This window comes from Manacus candei, unplaced genomic scaffold, assembly GCF_025592945.1.
Source record: "Manacus candei isolate 608988 ecotype Guabito, Panama unplaced genomic scaffold, ASM2559294v1 h1tg000049l, whole genome shotgun sequence".
NCBI classification, from domain to species: Eukaryota; Metazoa; Chordata; class Aves; order Passeriformes; family Pipridae; genus Manacus; species Manacus candei.
In genome coordinates, this window is record NW_026138097.1 from 11,076,260 (window position 1) to 11,099,719 (window position 23,460).

Genomic DNA, 23,460 nt, shown 5'->3' on the forward strand with positions numbered 1-23,460 from the left:
TAAGAATCTTGGCATAATATCATGTCTTTTTTTGCTTTTGTTGCTGGAATCCTAAGTTAATTACTGAAACATAAATTCTAATCTTGATGTTGATCAAGACAACCACTTAGTCATGTGTTTCTGAAGAAGCTCTGAAGTAGAACTTTATTATCAGGGAAAGTATTGCGAATTTGTCCTGTATAAATCATATACTGATAACACTCACATGTGAAGTATACACTTGTTCAATCAGAAGTCCATCACAATAGTCCAATCAATTATCATCAGTTTAACATATGAGACAGGATGTGTAAATAGGTATTTAATTCACAAAATTCAGACAGACTTATGTTACTGAACATATTTGGTATTTTTAGCAGATACACGTTGTACTGAAGCACCGTATTTGTGAGAGGCCAGTTCTTTCTGAATTCTATTTATAGACTGGCCTGGAATGCTCACATGATGATATTGTTTGTAATCTTGGGTATTTATATTGCCAGCGATGCTATGGCAAAGAGCTTCTCAGTATTTCCATTATACAATTCTGTTTCCAAGCTGTGTACCTAGTGCCTAACATAAAGCTTGGCTTGGAGACTGAGGATGTGCCTTCTCTGCAAGTGGAATAAATTCTGTCTTCATGTTTTTGGAAGAGCTTTGTGATTGCAGTGACTTGTATATTTCATTATCATGTTGCTACAACAAATATTAAAACACATGAAATTTAAAAAAGGATCTGAAAAGTATCCATGGAAAAATGGTCCAAGAGTAGACAAAAAACTGAAACTTAGATGTTGCAGTTTGTGAGTTCACTCTAATACAGTAGAGTTTAATCCAAAATGTCCAAGGCACAAACTATTTCGAGCTGGGTTAGTGAGACCCTGTTAACAATACAGGCCAAAATTTATGTTGGCAATATATCAGCAATTTGTTTCAGTGTTCTTTAGTTTTATTAGGTTCAGTCCAACTCTTTAGCACAGTTATTTTAAAAAAAACCCAACATTTGCGGAGAGTAGAAAAGGAGGAGCAGAAAATAATCAAGCTGGCAGGAGAAGAATACCATTGGGGGGTGGGGAGGGTCAGGTACTTAATGGAATTTTTCTGTCTTCTTGTTTGAATTGCTTATTTTTTACTTCATGATATTGATCTTTGGTTGGTTAAGTGAGATAAGGCCTGGTAGTTATTGTCCTGTAAAGTACTAGGAGCTGAATTTTGTATTTTCTATATTTACTAACCTTCAGCTTTATTCTCTAACTCCATTTCAGCAGCTTAACTTGCAATCCAGCAAGGAGTGAAGCAGCAACTCTACATAGCAAAGAGTATTTTTGTACATTGAAACTTGGGCTTTACAAGCAAGTGAACCTGGTCCTTCTGTAATTTAACTTTTGAGAAATCTCACTGCCAGCTTTTGGATCTTGAGCACTTACTTTCTGCTATAAAGAATTTGTCTGTATTGCCAAGGTAATCTTAATGAGAACAGGAGGGAGGAGTTGAACACTTTTTGGCATCTCCTATTATTTCTTCTAATTGCTTTTAATAAAGCTCCAAAAGCATCTTTAAATGTTCATCTGAATTAAAACCAAATAAATTAAAAAAACTCATTTAATATACTTTCTAAATTGTCAGTTAGTCAAAAGATAATTTTTCCTACCAGTGATGAGTAGAATCATATTATCAGACTGATGTATTTTTATAACCCTGAACAAATTGTCTTAGGGAAGCAGCAAATGTGACACTTGAAAAAAAGGGGAGGTTTTATAATTAGGCCCAGGCTTTTACTGTAGCCTTTGTGAAGATTTTTCCTGGCTACAGATGTGCAGAGCAACATCTTGCTGCTCCGTTCTTGTTTGCTCAGCATCTCACTGCTGTGACAGCATTGCTTGTCAATGCAGATTTTGAAGAGGCTGTTTTATGGTTGCTCTTTGCATGTCTCTACTGTTAACAAAGAGAAAGGTGGTCCTCTGAAGGAGCACACCCTGGAGACAGGGGAGGCAGTAGCTATGCTTGTGCAGGGCATGTGTCTACAGTGGTGTCTAGTGTTGAGGTTTCATCTGAGGGACTGTTGATGCCTCTGTGGCCCTTTATACCTTCAGCTGTGTACATGGGGACCTTTTCTTGCTACTGCTTATGCTGCTGCACCAAGATCCTGTGGGATAAAAGTTGGAGATAGAGTACTATCCGCTTCTGCTGTCTACCACTATGATACATGGAGAAATAACCACTGGTTATTTTCTTCTGTAAGGAAAAAAGAATCTTTCTCTTCTACTTGCCCTTCCTCTCCCTTCTTCCTTTTCTACCTCTGGAGTAGAATGTGATACTAATGATTTTTGTGTTTGACAAGCTGAGGTTGCATTTGATTTTATGTATACAATATATATATATGTATACAAAATTCCAGAGGATTATTTTTTTTTAATGAGAGAGGATTTAAAAAACTCTTGATGCTTTTTGCAGTGCTGTACAGAAATTGTATCTATTTGTAACTGCCCAAGAGTAGAGTTACTGTTCTCATAGTAACTGAAGTAATTACCCTAAATATCTTATACAGATTAAGTGCCATTTGGAAAAGCTATATTTCTGTTAAAAAATTACCAATTCTATGTACCTTTATGTTATGCAGTTACCTTATTTTTGGCTGAGCTTGACAGTAATTTTTATACAAGTGATCCATAACTAGAGTAAATGTTATATTGACCTTTTGGTTTTATCTGTTCGGGTAGATTCCATTACCAAAGTGAGGCTGTTTAGATTATGGAAGACACATTAAACATGAAATAATTGCTTTTCTACTTTTTTATTGACTAGTTAGCTACAGGTGTTGCACAAAGGAGAAGGTACAGGTGTGTTCAATAGGGCATGCAAAGAACATCCATTTTTGTGTAAGATAGTACAATGGACATTAAATAAAAACAGAATTGCAATCCTAGAATGTAGCCCCTCAGTTTATGCTATAATAATAGATGTGGAAAGCTGTATTTGAAGGAAGCTTTTATATGTTATATTTATCTTAGTTCTCAATATTTGGAAACTGAGGGATAGAAAAGCTAAGATGTTTGTCAAATTTTCCACTGCAACCTGTTGAGAAGAAAACTGCAAATAAAGCAAATATTTTTAGTCCTTTAGATTATGCAGCAAAAATACTGTCTCTAGCCTTGCTTTTTTTCCCTGGAGTACAGTTTCTTGGATGCAGCTTTTGAATTGGATGATGCCACAAAATCTGTTTGCAACATATTTAAACAAACAAACAAAAGTACTGAGTATTGTTTCATGTCCCAAGCTTTAGATTTGATTGTGCAGACAGGTCTTGAGGTAGAAGGATATTGTACTGTCAAAAGATATTTCAAAACTCAGTACTGTCACTTTGGTTTTAGGCTTTTGTATCATCTCTTTTTAAAAAATGCTGCGTTCTTTTAATCTGCATCATTTTCTGCTAAAACAACCATAAAAGGTATCCTAGTAATGGTATCATAATTTCAGATAATTGCAAAAAACTGACCAAGGAGTTCTGTAGTTAACTTATCTATTAACTACATTGTTAATTTAGTTTAAAAAACTAGTGTCTAGCAAAAGTATTGATAGCATTTTTAAGAATCAGACTTAATTATTTTCTACAATGCTTTTCAGCACTTCCTGTGTGAATAGTATTGGTTGCGTAGCTTAGTTGTGATTTCATACGCAATTTTGTTCCTTTTGGAAGGGACATGCTCTTTCTGCAAGTTTCCTTAGCTTCATTTTACAAAGACTTCTGAGAGATTCCATATTCAGATTAATTTTACATGTTTCAATGAGTTATTTTAAGCTATCAAGGCACTGATACTTGTGCTTCAGGTTTTTTGGAGGAGAAGAAGCCACTGTGACTGGGCTGTGACTTTTAATTTCTCCCAGTTAATTAAAAATGGCAGACTGAATAGGGATGAGGCATATGTCTAGCTAAAATCTTGTCTTTCACCACTGCACATCTTGTGTGGAGTCCTGAAGAGATGTCTGCTTGGTCTGGTTTTTCTTCTTTTATAAATGAAGGGCTGAATATGGGTAGGGTGGAATATACTGGCAGCACGATGCTGCTGCGGCCATTGTTAGAGCACGGCAGCCACAGAAAGTCGTGGGAGGACCTTCAGGTGGGTTGTGGCTGGATGATAAAAAGGTACATGAAACTTTCCTTGAAACACAAAGCTCTTCTGACCTTACATACCCAGCCGTGGTTTCTGGACTGCCTGTTCCCAGATGAATCATTTTGGAGTTTTCCTCATTCAAGGGAAACATCAGCTTAGCGCTCAGCAAATGGGTAAAAAATGGTGAGAGACTGTCATGACCTACTGGAAAACCATGTTGGGAAAGAGCAGGGAATGAGGGAGGAAACTTCATGTCTCTGTGCAACTGCAAAGTGCTCTCAACTGTATTGCTTTATTCCGGCCCTCCTGTTCCATAAAGGTGTCCTGGGACTAGGAAGAGGTAGAGAATGGCAGTAAGGGTGGTGAACTTATAGAACAATTTTACATGAGGAACCAATAACGAATTAAGAAGTGTCTGGTCTAGAAGGAGACAGCTGAGTAGGGAAAAGGGATATGGTTAGAGATCTGTACACCCATGAACAACAGGAGAAGGATTTACTGCCTGTTATCTTACAGGAATGGTGGGACTTAAATTGTCTCGGGCTGGATTCAGAACAAGGACAAAGATGTGCCCATAATTAAAGCGTGGACTTTTGTCACAGGATGGTGTCACTTTAAAAATTGTTAGATAAATTAATATAAAAAAATAAATAATTGAAGGTCATTAAGCCTGAACATACCAGTCAATTCTGTCTGTAGTTTCTCACTGCCCATGGCTGGTGAGAGCACACATGTTCTGCAGCTGATTAGGCTGCTGCTGAGTTTTCTGCTGTACATTCATCAGGTGGCTTGATTAAAGGGTCTGATGGCTGTTAGAAGCAGGGTCTGCCCCTCTTGTGATGTGGCAGTGGCCTGGCAGTCAGTACAGCTTCACCCCTTTCTCCCTGGTTTCGTGTTTCCCAGTTGCACATTGACGTTTACTGTTTACATTCCCTGCACTGATACAGCTGGTTTCTGGTTTTGTGAACTAAACCAGTGAAGATAATTTTTCAAGTAAAGAATGGCAAATCAAACTAATGCTCCCTCCTGACACTCCCCTCACCTTGCAGCTGTCTGGCAGAAGCATAAGCTGAATGTGACAGACTGTGGCACGGAGCTGGGAACAAGAAGTTGGAGAAGAGCAGAAACTTCTTAAACTGGCTCTGCCTCTTGAACAATTACAGTGAGGTATTCTTAGAGCAACTGTTGCCAATGTCTTTTAGTCTGAAGCTTACTCATTCTGCCTCAGACCCGAAACAGAGCATACACAACTGAAACCTTACCTGTTTTTCCTCCTCCCCACCCCCTGCAGAGATAAAACCTGCAGCCTAATTAAAGATGCAATCTCTGCTTTCAAAGTTTTTCTTTCTCTGTTTCTGATCAGAAAGAATTTGCTAGTTAAAGCATTTCTTCATGTTTCAAAAATAAAGCAATTTCTATGGTTCTTGCCTCCTTTCTGATCTCTATTGCAAACTGAAATGTGTCATGATTCCTCCTTTTGCAATGCATGGAAGACCTAGGCAATGGCGGTTCAAGAGTACTGAAGGAATACAGCAAAGACTGGAAAGAGTTATGCTTTCTATGCAAAGAGATTTTTGTTTCCATGTTTTCCAAAGTTTTTAAATATGAATGTTTCTTCATAAACAGTTCAATATGAATGCGACGTAGGAACTATGCCATTCTAAAAGACTCTTGGTAGTACTGGATTTTGGAGTAGCATCGGACTTGGTAGTATCTTGGACTTTTGGAGTATTCTTTACATTTGAGATTCACTGTGCTTAAGAAATATGAATTCAAACTGATTTGAAGTCAAGATGGCTAGAGGACTGCAGAACCTCGTACATAGAAGTGTGTATGCTTAGAACTAGGAGGGAAACGTAACACATGAGAGCATATGTAGAAAGTCGAGTTCGATTGAAGGGTTAAATTATAGGACAGTGTTGGTACAAAACCAAAAAAACCCGAGATTAAATTTCTTCACTGTCAAAATTGGGGAAAGCTTTCTGGACAGTAGGACCATAAATAGCATTTCATGAGGCAGAACAACATTGAATTATTCAGACTCCATCTCAAAAGACTTCATGGCGTCATTGCCTGTGACAGTTGTGGACTATATGACCTGGAGATTCTTGCTCTCTGTTTTATTGCTTTGTTCAACCAGTTTATATATATTGGCAGATGTAATCTCACTCTTTAGCTGTAAGAACAAACACAACTAATTTTTTGTTTCTGTCTTTTCAGGAAATACTGAAAATGCATTTCAGTTCTTAATAACTCTGATCACATTAATGACTTGTGTACAATTATATTGTGACCTCTTTCTAGACTTTCTAAAAGCCATCAATGTCTATGAAGTCTGAGATGACTTCTGTTTCTCTTATGCTATCCTGTAGTGCTCCCTAAAACTGCCTTCTTGCTGTGGTTGTGATCCTGTGAGTCATGCCCACGTTTTCTTTTTGAAATTGACTTTTCTTATATTGAAAACTACTTGTAATACTTTATCAGGAATTTTAATTAACCTCCCTTCATCTACCAGAGGAAACTAGAATTTGCTACTGTGATGTTAAAAGTAATCCTGTCCCAGCTCGTTTGCTAAAAAATCAATAGGTGAGAGCTGGATGCCAGTCCTTGCCTGATAACATCACAGGAGACTGCCTGTATCTCTTTGGAGATGTGAAAAAATTTTGGTCATAAAAGCCAGGTGTGAAACTCCACTGAAGGTTGCTGAGCTGCCACAAATTTTATACTACATTTAAAATTTCTTTTTATAAAACTGCTGTATATTGGTTGGTGTGGGGAGCACATCATCTAAGGATTTCTAGAGGTGGTTTTTAATTGGCTTTTTTAAATTGGAACAAGTTTGGTATGAAAGTAATGGTTACAAATTGCTGAGTCGCAAACCTTTCAGATCATCTCTTATGTTAATGCTCATGCTACTGCTGTATGCCACAATATCTTTGAAAAATTTATTTTAGGGTTGAGATTGGAGGCCATCTGTTTCGACCCCACTGCTCGAGCAGGGCCTCTAGGGCAGGTAGCGCGGGACTGTGACCAGAGGGCTTTTGAGCATTTCTAAGAAGGGAGAGTCCAGAACCTCCCTGGCAACCTGTGCCAGTGCTTGGTCACCCTCCCAGTGAAAAAGTGGAACCTCTTGTGTTTCAGTTTGTGTCTCCCTCCTCTTTAGGTCCTCCCTTCAGATATTTATATACCTTGATGAGATTCCCCTTGAGCCTTCTCTTCTCCAGGCTGAACAGTGCCCGCTCTCTCAGCCTCTCCTCATAGCAAAAATACTCCGGTTCCTAATTTTTAATTTTTTTATGTGATTTTATCATTCTCCATCATATAAAACCAGAATTAAATTAGATCTGGCAAAAGAATTTCCTCAACACTGGATCCACATATAATTCGGGTCTTTTAATCTGTTATCTGTTAACATAAAATCATCCAGTCTTAAGATGATCCTTGCTTTTTCAGCCCTGTAAAGAGGTTAGACTTCTATTGTTACTGCAGGTCTAAATATTGCCTATTTTGTTGTACATAAGCAGTGTGTACTTCATTTTTCAGTCCAGGAAGATTTAGGAATCTTGTTTATTTTTCCACAGTGCTCATTGTAGTGGTTGGAATAAAGTCTGGTGTGTTTGTCACTCCTGTAATTTATGATTTTACCATATGGCACCTGGCAAGGAGGTGGTTGTCGTTTCTACCAAGTACATAACATAATTCCTGCTAGAGAGGTCTTGCCTTCAAGCTTTGCTGTAAAACAAAGGAAATGCTTGTGGCTCGAAGTAACATAATGATTATATAAGTTGTCACAAATTCACAGCTCATTGGAGAAGGAGTGGGGACACTGTTAAATTCTGTTTTTTCTCACCTCTTTTGTTGTGTAGGATATGTAGGATATGTTCTCTTTTACCTTTCTGCTGTCTACTAGAAAGGCATCTAATCTCTTGTCTGAGGTTCTCAGATGAAAAATCTCTGAGTGCCGTTGCAATTACCACTCTTCAATGCTTGGAATGATATATTATCAAATTCTAGAAATGAGTTCAGGTTGCACCTTTCCCTGCTAGGTTCAGTAACTTAATGCTTGATGTCTTCTTTCTGTAAAGATTGCTACCTGCCTTGGCAGTTGTTCTCTTTTTGTTAACTGATAAACGTGTAGCACACACTTTGAAGAATTTTTCTAGCCTTTGGGTAACTTTTGTGGTTCATTTCATGGTTACTGGAGCTGACTAGGCTACTGCCTAAGCTTAGAGAACAGTGAAAAGTTCTCTAGAGGTCCTGCCTGTATGACTTCTATACAAGAATAGTCTCAGTACTTTTAAGCATTGGTGCAGCAACAGCTCAATTCCCTTTGTCTATTTATGTAGAATTGGTTTGAGTTTGTGTTCCTGATACGTTGTTCCACACAATAAACCTTATTTATCCCATGAATTATCGTCATCTTTTCTGCAGAGTGTCCACTTTCTGGCAAATGGTAGTAGTTGTTAAGTCTGTCTGTTAAGCAGATAATGTCATCTCAAAGTCACCAAAGCAGCTGGTATTGCAACCAGCTGAGATAGAAAATGTTTTTGAGTGAAGGGATGGAATTTGCTCTGCTAATGTGTATTGTCATCAAATCTAAGTTTTAATTTTAAATACAAATTAATGAACAGTATTTTTCTTTCTGACAAGTTCATTTAATATTCATGCCACTAAAAACACATGCTAGTATGAAACAAAAGTAGTAATTTCTGAATTTTTCTGAATCTGAGACACTTTTTTGGACTGCAGTTACATTTAAAGAACGCTAACATACGTTTGCAGAGCTGTGTGAAAGGATGAAGTGTCAAACCCAATTAGCATCTCTCTTGAAATCTCGTTAGTAAAATAAAGTAGATGACAATTGAATGATAATTTTCCATGTTGTGGTAAAGGAATGTGACAGTGAGACCTGGGGGTTCTTGTCTGTTGTCCAGCTTGAACACATGGTCAAGACTGGTGTACCTCCAACTTCAGTAACTTCTCAAATATATCCTTGTCCTGGTTCAGTAGGAAAAAAATATGCTTACCTTCCATAAAAAGAGTGATTTTTTTCCTCTTTTTTTCTGTTTATTGATGAAAGTAATGTGTTAAAAACAAGGTTCAGATCCAGTTACTTGGTTAACACTTACCATTTAGTTCTTTCTAGTCCACAGTCTTGCCACTGACTAGAGATCTTCTGTCTTGACCCTTTCCAATGAAGCTGTTGATTGCTCTGTATATGTCTTTCTAGCAAATTGTAATGCCTCAGTTTTGAACCAGCAAACTAACAAAAACCAAATTTAATTTATGAAATATTGTGTTGCTTATCAAATTTCCTTCACATGCCCTTGAAGGCAATCTGCCGTGGATTAAGTGCTGTATATAGTGATAAAATAGCAACGTATTTTTCAAATAGCTTTGAGCACTACCTCCACAGGGGATATATCCTCACTGATGTTTTGATGGTTCTTACAAGCATTTCTGAAGGAATTTTAAAGAAGTGGTAATGCTGAAAGGGAACATTTTCCATTGACACTGGAGAACTTAGGAGGTGGTTAATAGCTGCGAGTAGCTGACTCCAGTGACTGGTTGGGTGTGAGAGTCTCAATAGAGTTTGTGCACAGAGTTGAAACGCCAGTTAATGCTTGGGGTGTTTTCTCCTCAAGAGCACTAGTAGCAAATGCAACAGAATAAGAATAATGGGTGCCTGAGAAATGCCACTGTAGTTTTATTAACATTCATAGAATGTGTTTTCACATACTTTCCAGAACTCTTGACAGCAGTTTCATTGCATTCAGGCTAAGAACCATTCATTGGAGACTAACCTTAAGAGCTAACAGATCTTGGGTGCTGAGATCAGATTCTTTTTCCCCTGCCTCATTTCCTCATCTTGATTAGCTAAACCTGATTAGGTAGTAAAAATCTCCTTGTTTAGTTTCTTGTGCATTCAGTTTAATTGGAAAGGAGGGGGAAAGACTTGTTTTAAAAGAATCAGGAGAACTTGGTAGTGTATCTACCCTTGCTAGGAACGTTAGGTAGTCTTACATTCTTTTGCCTTTTTGTTATGAGTCTAGTTGGATGTTAATAAGAACAGCCTTGGTAAACTTGTGATTGTGGCTACGCTGTAATTGTGATTGGGGTAGCAGGTTTTCATTACAATAACTAGAGTCTTGGATAAGTTTTGAATGAGTATGATTAAAGACTTGGGGAAAATAGAGTATTTAACGCAGTAGGTTCTACATGGAGTCTAAGAAGTCAGGATTGCAGCAGAGCTCTTTGATCTCAGAGCAGAATGACAATTTTAGTTAGTTTTTGCCTTTTCAATAAAACTAAGTAAATTAACTGAAATGGGATTTAAAAAAGAAACCCAAACATACTCCCCCCTCCAACTTATTTTGTACAGGAAAGCATTCAGATTATTTTTTGGTGAGTTTTTTAGCTGAGGGAGAGATGAACCTTTCTGCTGTTGGGTGGTGACTGTTCTCCTAAGCCAACTGCTGTTTGCACAGTGGTGTGCTGTTGCATATAGGATAGGTGTCAGCCCTTTTTTGGGCTGTCAGTAGTAGTTTTTACATGACACCAAGGCTTGTGTGTAAAGATTAGAAACACTTGAACTTCATGTCAACAAATTGCTGGCATTGGAATAATAATGCCTTGGGCAGTAAAAATAGTCAGAACTTGGGAGCAAAGGTAAGTAGTGACTAATAATGTTCCTGGACAGTTGTCACTTTCTGTTTTCCTTGTTGTAAATGTCAGAATATAATGCCTTTCACTTACTTTAACAAGCTTGTGTTGGTTTCATAACCTGTGGTTTCATTGCTGTAGTAAATGAACTTCATTTACTTGAAGTTCAAATTTGCTTGGAGTGGAATGCTATTATGGTGAAATATCCAGGCATTTTCTTCTTCTTTGTCATGGAAGTCACTCTGCTACTGTAATGTCTACTTTGTTTAACTTGCACTGCAGTATTTGTCATTCTGATTTTGGTGTCTGACTTTTCTCTTAGCATAGTAGGTTTCTATTAAGCATGTGAGAACAACTTATTAGAGTATGCATCTGTTTCTCGTGGTGTTTCTGATTATGATCAGCTACTACCTTATTATGCAGGCACTTGCTCAAATTGCTTTGCTTGTTAAAATGCTTTCCTTTTGCTGTTCTTCAAAGGATTATTTTGTCTATAGAGCAGACTTTTGCTGGGTAGGAGGATTAAATAGATACCTTGTGCAAGAATATAAAATAACTAATTATCTATATTTTTGTACATATGTGTGCTCACACAGTATGTAAAGTCACTCTTCCAGGAATCCTGGTATTGAATTGTGGTCCCAACTTCGTTAGTTGGCTGTACAGGAGGTGCCCCAGACAAGTACAAAGGTTGGATGCTGTTCCCTTTAAGAGCATCGCCCCTGCCATCTACTTCAGTCTCCTTCTACATTTAGAAAATTCATGGGGGAAATGGGCAAATAAATGTCATTTTTCTGTGTTCTTTGTAGAGAAAATGGTATACTACCAGTAGTTTGCAGTATATCATCTGAAACAGTTTCATCTGAAACTGTTACTGTGGCAACCTGTGATCTTTTCCTAGGTAGTTTAGTACAGTGTCCATCAATAATATATAGCCACACTTTTTAACATGCTTGGTATCAAACCTGCAAGTAACAGCCTGTAGTGATAAACCATGAGACAAGGAAGGTTCCTAGAGCTATATGATCTTACTGTGAAAGATAGGAGAAACACTATCTCTCTGCTTCTACATAATTTACATTGTTTGCAGTTAGGAGTGCTGAGTGTCTGCTGTCTGTGCTACAGCCACTCTGAAAGCTTCCTACACGTGCATAAACAAACAGTGCTGTTACTTCTATCCCAGACAGCGAAGTACACTTGTTCTGATGGTCCTGCCACTGGTTTGTTTCCTTGCACTCTGCCTTTGAGTGAGGCAAACGCACACTGCTGGTGATATACTCAACCTGAGTTGTAAGGCAGCCTGATTTTAGAAAACAAAACAAGATTTAAAACCACTTAAAATTACTACAGTATTTGTTTTGATGAACTGGTCTTTAGATTCCAGAGGTGCTAAAGCAGTGAAATGTAAGAAATAATATTTTTTATCACAATGATCTTTTCAATTTGCTCATCTTTATACTTCCAGAGGAGAGAGGAAGACTTTTTTCAACTCATCATATAAAAACCTGAAGACTTTTCTCCCTTGTCTCATATACTGATAGTTGCTTGTAATAATTCTTTTGACCAGTTACTTGAAGAGTGCATCAATGACTATGTAACCACTTAAATGTAAACAATTATATATTTGGGAAATCAGTGAGTACCATGAATTTGCTGTGGTTGCACATGTGGTGAGAGCAAAAGGGGATTTCAAACTCAGTCTTAGATGATGACTTTTGGTATAGTCAGCTTACAAGAGCTGCAAAGTCATCTGATTCATTCATTCGTAGATACTATGTGTGGTTATTTAACATAACTGGTTATGATTGCTTCATCTTGATTAACTAATGTGAGAAAGGAAAAATCCCACTAAATACTTTCCAAAATTTGAAATCATTATAATATGATTGTGACCTACTTGGCTTCTTAGAACAGCTGAATTGGAGATGAATTTGGCTGGGTGAATGTTCCAAATAATCTGAGACCTGTTTTTCAAAGATGCCCTGGTCTCTGTCTCCTTTAATGTGGAGTACCAGGTTTTACACCCACGTTCTTGTTTTTGATCGTACCTTGTCCCTACTGAAGGTGACTTTCTTAACCGGGGGTGAGAAGCGGGTGGGGTGATGAAACCCCATTATATGCAATAGAGAGAAAAAACAATTCTGTCAAGTTTTTTTTGATTTATAAAATGTTTTTCCTTCTGGTAGAAATGACATTTACTTGGAAATGCTGACAACACTAGCTAAGGGACAAGAAGTTCTCGTTCTGAAAGTTATGAAGTCTTTAAGATGACAGTATCACACATTTCTGGATGCTCACAGTGCAAGAGTGTCTTCTATTGCTTCTTATTGCATGGGACTAGTTTTCTATATGACAAAAGAAGACTCCTAGGGGAGAATGTAGGTAGTTAAAAAGATAAAAAAGAAGAAACAACCTTTGCTGTTGTTAAACTACTAGCAAAGTGCACTCCTCTCATGGTGTGCTGTTACAGGCAGTGGGGTAGTTGTTAAGGAGAAACTGTGAATGCAGTCAAGAAGGCTTCTCATTCATGTTCTGACATAGAACATGAGAACTGACATTTTGTGAGTCACTTGGCAAATGTCAGAAGCATTTTTAATTTTAGCAAGGGACAACAGGAAAAGAAGTTTACATTCGCACATTCTATAAACTGTTTTTCTGGCTTAAAATTTTAGGTGGCTACACAGTCTGGGGTTTTAGCCAGTCTGGGGTCTTAGTGTGTTAGCCAAGCAAGACAAGAGAGGCTTAGTACTGTTGTGAAAGATAAAGCCTGAGTAGATACCAACACCAGACACACTACTCGGTAAAGTTGGCAAATCATTCTAGTGATATTTTACTAAAGTCATGATGGCTTAAGGACAAAGGCAGAAGCAAGTTCGGAAGCTTTGTGGTCATTGAAATTCATGCTTCTCTCTTGGCCTATGAGAATATTTTCCAGGCTCTTGATGGTATTTACTTGGGTTTTGAGTTCCAGGCATGTGAGAAAAGTCAGTCTTCTGTCTGAGAGTGCAGGTTGAAGATGCCTATCAGGTTAAACCAAAATCTGTTGTTGTGCAGATGCATTAAAAGGTTAGGTAACTCTGATAATGTCCTCAAGTGTATACTGACTGTCCACTTTAGAGGAGATTTTGTTGTCACTCAAAAGGTATTACTTACATCTTATCATTGACACCAAGGATGATTAGACATGTAATTAAAAATTCTTGGAAATGAACATTCTAATTGTTGTATCTTTGGTCTCTTGTCCATACATGTATTGTGTGTGTGTCCCTGCCTCCCCAGCTGTGTCACTGAGTCACCATGTTTCTGTGGTCACTGGAAAAAATTGAGACAAATTCAATTACCTTTGAAGCTGAAAGCTGCTGGTTTCTAGGAAAGGAAAGAAACCATGAAGTACATATTAAAATAAAATAAAAAAACAGACCAAAAAAAGTATGAGAAAAATTGATTGAGGGTAATGCAGGGATTTATAGCACATCTTTAAGCTACCACAGATGTGATTTCTGGTAAACTGTACATGGTTCTTTATTTATTAGTCTGAGTTCTTTGATTGAAGTAAGTATTTTGGAGTGTCTCCACCTGAATCACTGCCAGGATAATGGTTACACTGAGTTGGTTAGCTGGAATTTCCAAATAGCTTAAAAATCTATCTTGTGAGATAATATAGCTGACTTATTCCAGAGGCCTTTGATCATATTGCTCTTGGTGATGCAGGGAGTTGTTGGGAGTTGCTTAAGTTGGTCTTGAGAGTTTGGAGCAGCAGGATGTGACATTATGGTAGGAAGCTGCGGCTCCTTGTGCTTTGAAACCCCTGAGATCAGTGATGTTACTGGAAAGCTCTGCTGTCCACCAGTACTTTAAATAGTGGCTATTACGCTTTTTTTGAGATGGACATCAAAGCAGAGTAAGATGAGACTTCCAAAAAGGTAGTGGCTTATGTTGCTTCAGTTAACATTTTAAGAAATGTGTCAAACCATTTGTTTACTTCAGCTGTGTTCCATACCTTTTCCAATTAGGGCTTATAAGAATGATCTCAGAAAAGAAAAAAAGAAGTTTATAAACTTTGCGTTGGTTTTTACTTCAACTAAACTGTTTAGGGCTTCCACTGAAGCCATACAGCATTCTTATCAGGAATTCTCTAAGAAAGCTGCTGTATTCTGGAATTATTTTTCAAGATATGAGTGTATTTAGAAGCTTTCCAAAAGACCTTGGATGACTTCTTTCAGTAGGAATTTCTTTTCAAAGTTTTGAGCTGGTGCTGGGACTCTGTCTGGACAGGCTGATAACGTTGGACTTGCATCATATCTGAAAACGATGATTAAAATGAAAATATGCAGAGTACAACTAAATGTATTTTTCAATTAGATAAGAGTGCATTCTGCACAAGTTCTGAGCCACCTGTACATGAGCTAACCGTGGACTGAGCCTGAGTAGTGACCAGTAATGAAAGGGTAAAGCTGCAGCAAGTGGTTTAGCTCAGAGGCAAACGATGTTTGCATTACACCAGTACTGTGTACCAGATATGTAACTTCTGGTTCAGGCAGACATGTCGTCTAAGGTACAAGCTGAGAGTAGGCAGAAAAGATTGCATAAGATGTGTTTGTGGGTTTGCGTCGCTTTGGCATCTTTTGCTGAGCTCTTGTATTGTGGGTTGCTGAGAAAACTGCTCAAAGTGTTTTCTGTCTTCCCCCCACCTCCGCCTCCCAGCTTGGTGCAGTTGGTATGCGTAGTCTGGTGGATGAAAGTGTGGCTTGGTCCCACGTGTTTCTGCAGTGAAAGTGTAGCCTCTTGATATCTTTGAATTTTGTGTAGTATGTCTGTTGCTAATACCTTTCATCCATACCCTTATCTCATAAACCTTACAGTGTTCTCTGCTTGTGTTGTTTGTCTGTAGACCTTTCTGGTTGTGTTTTTTGTCTTCATCCATGTTATTTTTCCTTCTTTCTTCCATGCTTTTTTCCCCCCTTATGTGAAGAGCAACTGGAAATTTCTTCTGTGTATCATTTCAGGCTTATTTTAATATATAATTTAAACATATGCCTCAGGTTGTGGTTTTGATGAATGGCTTGTCAGTCTAATTCTGCACTGTATGTTCACCTCCCTCTTGCACTGCCATTAATGAGCACAGGGCAGCATAATGAAACAGTGCAGTGATCTCACTTGAAACCAATCCCACCAAAAAATCCTCAAACTGATTTAATTTACAATGTGGCCATATGACTGCCAGCATAAGCATAAATGCATTTAAGGACAAGTTGAAGTACTCTGAGCTGGTGTCTTCAGACTAGGGATTTGTAGTCCCTGTTTTATTTCTGACAGCACTTATTATAGTTATGTGCAATGAAAGATAATGGTGCTTTTGCATTGGTTTCTTACACTCTGTGTAGGTTTTCTGTGGCCAGGGAGAACACAGGTTTATTTTTTTTCACACCTCTATAATCTCCACAAAAAACATTTGTTTGTCTCTTACCTTGGTCATGCATGTGTAGCACTGCTGAAGTCAGTGGGGCTTCACCCTGGCACCTTGGTCTGCCAGTTTGCAGGCTCAGTTTACTTGCCACCAAAGATGGGCTGTGCGTCGACTTCCATGACAAAACAGGTTCTCGTCTACTTTATGGATCTCAGTTCTCTTTGATTTTTATATCCATAAAGAATCTGACCTTTTCTTTTATTTTTAATGTGGGACTGTATTAGTAATTAAGTACTTACTGGTTAAAAATCTGTGATATGTCATTTAAATATCTTCTGATCTGATTATTCTTAAATTCATTGTGGATTAAAAAAAAAGTTCAGATAGTGATGACATTCACTGACTTTGTTTCTTTTCTTTTTTTTTTTGCTGCCTTCTCTTTATGTGAATGGTATATTCATGCTTCTTGTCATCATTGCTGATTTTCTTGCCAATCATCTAGAAAACCACCTAAGGTAAGTATTTTGTCTCTTTATACATTTGTATCTGCTTGAAAATGTTTAGCAATGCAGAAGAGTTGGGCATATTGCTGTAGTATAGGTCAATACATCTTCGATATTTAGAAAAAGTTATCTGTTCCCCATAATTCCAAGTTAAAGACTTCATAATTTCAGAAGAATATATTTTAATCCAACTGACATGCAGGCAAGGCACACGACTTGTTAAAGCTGCGACAAGGACAAGCCATAATTTTAAGGCATTCCTAAAAATATTTGAAAAAGTAAATGAGTATTGTGTGTAAAACATTTCATTGCATGCTATTCTGCTTAAAAGTTAAAATACTGTTCTTAAAAGGTGACAAAATGCATCCAATGAGAAGCAAATAATTTTTATTTGTACTGGATAATAGTCAGAAATTAATAATTAGTGTAAAAGTTGCCAAGGTACACCAGAATTCACCTAGAAAGGATTGTCTGTGTTGTCTGTAGTGCAGAGGAAGGGCAGGAGAAAAGTGTTGTGTACCTATATTAGGAAATTAATAAAGTTCTTCTATCAATACCAATTGATATATTTAACACAAGAGAGTTTTATCACTGTTAAACCTTTCTTTTAAAAGGAAAAAACCACCTCCTTTCTGTTGTAATTTCACCTGAAAAAAAGTGTTTTTTATAAGAGCCTTCCTTTTCTGCAGTACCTCATTCATGTTCTATTATAGGCAAATCAAGTTATTCTCAACATTACATAAAAGCTCAATTATGACCTTATATTTCTTTGACAAAACCAGAACAGCTGCATGCTTGTGCGTAAATGTCACATTATTGTTAGGTATAGTTGGATGGTCACTAATATCCTCAAGCTATAATGCTGAAACTTCTGACGTTATGTGAAATGTTTTTCAGTTTGAGACAGAATAAGGTTCATGCCATCAGTGGAAAACAGACTTTGTTGAGTTTGTGAGGGTGTGATATGAGTTGTGAATGTTACTTGATTTATACAGTTTTAAAGGGTACTGCACGTAGTTGATCTTCAAATTAGGTTTATTTAAAGTAAAATTTTAGAAATATTGGAATTCTCTTTGTCTTTAATGAACTAGCTTATCGTCAGCCATGGATGAATTATTTTGCCACTTCAATTTGGTACCTCAGAAGCTGTGATAAGAAAATTTATTATTAGGATATTAGGGTGTTTTGCTATTTCTACAAACATCGCATTTAAGTATAATTTTGTGACAAAGGTAAAATGATTGTTCTGACCTGAGATCTGTGAGCTGTGCCCTAGGCCATCTTCAGATTTTCTTTCCATACTTCTTCAGCCCTGTTGTAGGCCTTGTGTTCGTCATACAGTGACCAACTTTTTTTTTTTTTTATCAGTTCTTTAATGGCATCCATTTACATTAAGCTCACTGGTGTAGACTGTTTGCTGTTTCCTTGTGGATCTCCTTTATTACTTATCTCCATCAGCAGTTGTAATAGGCATGTAGGAACAACTGCCCCATGAATGAAAATTTCCCTTCCTCAGTTATCCCTTCCTTTTCTTTTTAGGAACCAGGTAGTCCCATAAGTCACCTAACAAGTCAGACTGACTGCTTCTCAGTGAAAGCAGAATGTGATTAATTGACTGTCTATTGGTCAGATGGCAATGGCTATTAAACATTAGCCATACATTTGCAATATTTTATAGCTGCATAGATAATACGTTAGGGGTAATGTTCAATCTGGGTAATGCATTGCTAAATTCAAACCCCAGACTCTGTCTAGCCTATACTGAGAATTAGGCTTCAAAACAATAATGAATGTGAAATTAAACTCCTTTTTAAAACTAATTATGTAATTTGGCTTAGTCTGGCAAGCAGTTAGTATTGGATATGGTACTCATTACCTATAAGTAGTTCACATGAGTATACTTGCATACATAAACTCTTAAAATTATTAATTCCTCAAGCATTGATTAGGGGCCTTAATGAAAATGAGTTCTGCAGAACATTGTTTTGGCTGTTCAAAATGTGAATACCCCTTTGCTGTCTTTTCAGATTCTGTGAGAAGTTACTGCTGTGTAGCAGTCAGACACAATGACTCTTCTAGTTTAAGATCCACAATTTCATTTTTAAGCCACAGGTACAGATGATTTTGAGACAAAACTCCAGATTTTTCACTGATGTGCACAATGGATGCATGGACCTGCATCCCATTTTGCAGGAAGCCATAACCTCTAGCTGTCTCCTTAGCAAAATAACCACCATCTGTCTTAAACTGCTGTAAGTGTTTGCTGAAGGAATCAAAGCCACATATCTTCCACTTTTCTTAAACTTTGTGGTTACCAGAAAAAGCCTTTTGTTTAATTTCCAATATTTGCTAGCACTCCAAGTACAATTCTCTCTAACCTAGAAATGGCCTACGTAACTCTTTTTACTTAGGGTAATGTGAGCACTTACAATGACTCTGGATACAGTAGTACCAGGATCTAGCACTTCCCAGCTAATTCTTTCTCATAACTTTTCCATTTTTATATGTTTGCGCTGTAATGTCTGTGAGCTAAAATTCTTATAATGAATATATAATGAGTACCTACTCTAGCTCATATACTTATTTTTACTGTGGGCTTCCAGTTGTGCAAGACTGTGCCCTGGTGAGTCATGTTGCATTACTCGTAGCTCTGTCTGTTACTTGACTGTTTCTGAGATGTCTAAAATAATAGTCTAAGCTTTTTTTTCAGAACTGTCATACAACAGACTAAAAATACTGTGCAATGTCAAACATTGGAATAAAAGAGCTGGGAGAAAACCTACGCTATTCATCCCTCCATTCAAATTTTTTTGTTTATAAGCTCCTACTCTAGCGTGGCAGGTTCCTGGCAGCTTCCTTTTATCTAACTTTCTCTTTTAGGTGCTAGGATGAATTATGACGCATAGAATCTTGCAAAAATAAGAAAATTTTGAGGCTTGTTTGTTAGTTCCCTGTATAATTTAAAAGCCCAGAATAATTTTGGGTCCAGTTGTGAGAACTGGCCAACACCTGTGCGAACTTAAATCTGCTTGTAGTTGAATGCCGATACAGACATATGAGGTAGATGTACACCTGTCTTTCGTGGGTTTCCCATTTTGCTTGTCTTCTGAAAATTGTTAAGCTTCCTGGTACAATGGCTGTGGAATGGACATCAAAGCAGTAGGAAAGCAGAAATACTCATCTGTATAGTCACAGAGATGTAGAGGAATAACTGAAAGTTCATGAAATCTTAGTGGAAATAAAGGTAGCAATTTTAAACTTTCAATTTCATACAAAAAATACTTGCCTTTTATTTTTCTTTTATATTAAGCACCTAAATGGAATAGATTTTCCAAAATGTAGTTAAAAACTAGTTCATATGAGGTGCTTGAAGTTTAAAGGTTCTGTTTGTGTCACAGATATCTCTGTTCAAATATTTTTCAATAGTAGTTTTGATATAGTTGGTTGATACAGTTTTGATATAAACTGGTAAAAATCTTTGCTAAAAAGGCATTTTCAATGCCCAGTAATGCCCAGTTTGAGTATTGGCCATTGAGTCTGAGACTTGAATGTTAACAGAACTTCTGATAGCTTTGATAGTCATGTTGACAGGGGGTTTAATACCTTCTTCAGGGAAAAAAAAATGAGAAAAAATAATTATTATTCTGCATACTTCTGTCAGAAGAAAAAGTAATACCCACCATTTCTGTTTTCAAGGAAGAATAATCAGTGAAGATGGGAGAAGGAAAGGGAGCACATTAGAAAAGACTTAAAAGGTTTCTTTTTCATAGCATAGGTTCTGTGTCTTGACCCTGAGTATGCCTGCATGCTCATCTGCGGACTGCATGTTCTGCCATTCTTGCACTGGGGGTTAGAAAAATATAAAATAGTTATCTTTTTGATCATCTTTTCTGTAGAAGGGTCACTCTTCACGTAGGGCACTGTTCTACAGGTATTTCCTGTAAAATGCCTTCCTCACATACACATGGAAGAGCCTTGCTGATTGGGACCAAGTATCTTGCTCTTGTATGCCTTATCTCTTACCCTGTTAATTCTTGCATTTATAATCTGTTTCCCCAAAGGTTGAGTTGCCCAGAAAATTGTTTTGGTTGGGTGCTTCCTTAAAGTATGGTTGCTGGAAATGTTCAAGGTAGCTGTTTTGTCATCACTAATCAAAGTAATTTTTAAGTATTCTTCCGCCAGTTTTAATGGAGAGAGGAGTTTTGCTGCAGCTGCTCTACATGTTTTGCAGATAGTGCATACCCTAGCAGTTTCTGCCTTTTTGCCTAACTCTTTAAAAAAAAAAAAGTCATCTTGTTACTTCTGTTAGAGGGATTTGGCAGTTTTCCAGAACAGATTTTATAAATAGACTAAGTCCATGCCCTGGCTTTTTATGTTTGTTATGAAAACATACTAAAATGCTATATTTACATTTGGTTTTTTTTGAGGCAGAATTTTAATCTCCCTATTGCATAATCATTTTTGACCTTTTAAAAATCAGTCTGACCAATTTTTATCTCTTTTAAAAAATCCCAATAAAAACTGCTTTTCTACAAGAAACTCTTGGCTATAAGCACATATTTTAGTTTTAAGAGTCTCTTTGCTAGAGGAGTGTTTAAATTAGAAGTCACTGAATGATCCTGACATGATTTTCCATGTTAACCAAGGGGAAAATGCATAGGACAATAGATTAAATTGGCCTACAGTACTGCTGTATTGACATTTAAGTCATTACACATGAGCATGTGTAGCTGGGTAACCTTTTTAACTGGTCTCTGTGATCTACTGCAGATAATGCTTAGTTTTAAGGGGGAAGAATCGGCATCTGTTAGATTTGGATCCTTACAATAGGGTTCCTTTTTTGTAATTGAACTGCTTGCCGTTTGATCATCAGAGAGATTAGGTATTGTTACTAAGTCCTGTGAGGAAAACTTCCATAGAATGAGATGAGAAACAGTGGTTCTTGGACTACAGAAGTTAGGAAAAGGGTTAGAGGGTTCTTATTGATGGCAGGTTTTTATGCTTAGATTTGAAGTATGATGATCAAATGCACAAAAGTAATTTAAAGTGCCCCTACTTATGCAGATGCCTGAAGACAAGGTGAAGTAACTGCTGCATTTTACTTGCAGTTCAGTGGCCAAATTTCATCTTTGACTCAGTCACATCAGGGAACATCCTGACTCATGAAGTTGTCTCTTTCTATTTGTGCTGCAGTAATGACTCAGGCCTCCCTTTAGATTATTATTATGGGTTTGTTTGTTTTCAGAAGGGAATTCCAGCACTCATTTCACTCTTGTGAACTAAGTGTTGTCTCAGTATCGAGTCCTCTCTCGGGCCATTTGATGTGTTTTGCATTAAGCTGGAGGAAAGGGAAAGGTGAGGTTACTGTGCTAACCTGGTTTTATCCTTCTGGAATATTTGCAGCAATAGACATTTTGGGAAGATGTCTTAGATTAGATTACAACATATCTGCAGATTAGATCACATTGTAATTTTGAATTGCAGGGAGTTCAAGATGTTCTTGATTCCCAAAAGCCAAAAGAAAATGATCCTTCTTCTTCCTCACCTCGGGACTTCTCTCTAGTGAATTTGGGTGTTTCTGCTAACAGAACCTGTGGCTATTGTTCTACATTGACATGCATGGATTGTCTCACTAAGGGGATCAGCTATTGGAAGACCAGGCAAAGAAAATTTTGACCCAGGCAAAGTTTTATTGAAAAGGTGGTTTGAGATTTTCCCCACCTTTTGTGCTCCCAAAGCAGAAAGCTAAACCAGAATCTATATCGTTAACTCATCCACAGTCAGTTTATCATGGCAAAATGTGGAAAATACACTGCAGCTTAGGTGTGTTTGTGGCCATATAAAGCTGTAAAAAACCAATGTTAAATGTCTACACCATGATGTTCCCAAATGTGCAGAAAAAGGAACTTGGATGAAATCCCAATGTGTTAAGTGGTTTTACAGGACACTGTTTCAGATCTGCAAGCCCACTGAGCACAATATTGAACCTCATTCAATTTCTGCCTAGCTGGAACTCTTTACTGAAGTGATTTTAAGTGATCTTTTTATTAGAGCAGGCTCTGATAGCTTGTCTCTCTAATAGAGCTACATTTTCTATTTGTAGTTTCTGAGCTTCCTCTGCTGAGATGCAGAACTGTACTCTTAGTTTAGGCAGGAAATCTAATACTGTTTATTTGCTCCTTAAGGCTTGTAAGTAGTAATGATCTTCACTGAGTATTAGAAGTCCATCCCATGGTAAAACTTCTGTGCATATTGTGTTGATGTCTGCCAAATAGTCATCTCACCAAATTCTTTATATTGAGTCCTTGTGGTGCTGTTTCCTTACTGTTGGCAGAAATGTTTGTTAGTATTAGTGCCTGGAGAAGAGTGGAGTTAGTTATTAGGTTTTGGCTGTGATTTGAAATCTGCATTAAGGGATAGAGTAAGGAGTATTTAGTATAGTATTATACAGATAGAAAAGAAGTATTGTGGTTTGCAACTCTCAAGATTTCATGAAAGTATTCCTGCTGATGAAGCTTTTTTACAGTTCTGATTTAGGATCTACAGAAACAGTAGAGACTAATTACACAGTCACAGATATGTCCTGCTTTAAAAGAAATGTCTTGTAGCCAGAGGATCCTAATTTCTCTCTTTATGTGCTTCTGCAGGTGTTTGCCTTTGATCACTGCTTCTGGTCCATGGATGAATCAAACACCACAAAATATGCAGGTAAACTCTTTTTAATACATTGGACAGTGTAAATAATTTGAGAACATATGAGAGTTTGGGCCTTTGTTTTGTGGAGTTGGTTTGGGAT

General features: G+C 37.4%; 1 protein-coding gene across 9 annotated transcripts in view; it reads left to right on the plus strand.

The window, feature by feature from the left end:
* KIF13A (kinesin family member 13A) overlaps positions 1 to 23,460 on the plus strand; it is a 108,229-nt gene that overhangs the window by 24,314 nt on the left and 60,455 nt on the right. For all 9 annotated transcript variants that reach the window (XM_051799141.1, XM_051799142.1, XM_051799143.1 and 6 more), the window contains exons 3-4: positions 16,664 to 16,676; positions 23,312 to 23,372. In XM_051799141.1, the coding sequence (XP_051655101.1) occupies positions 16,664 to 16,676; positions 23,312 to 23,372 (74 nt within the window). The remainder of the gene's footprint in view (positions 1 to 16,663; positions 16,677 to 23,311; positions 23,373 to 23,460) is intronic.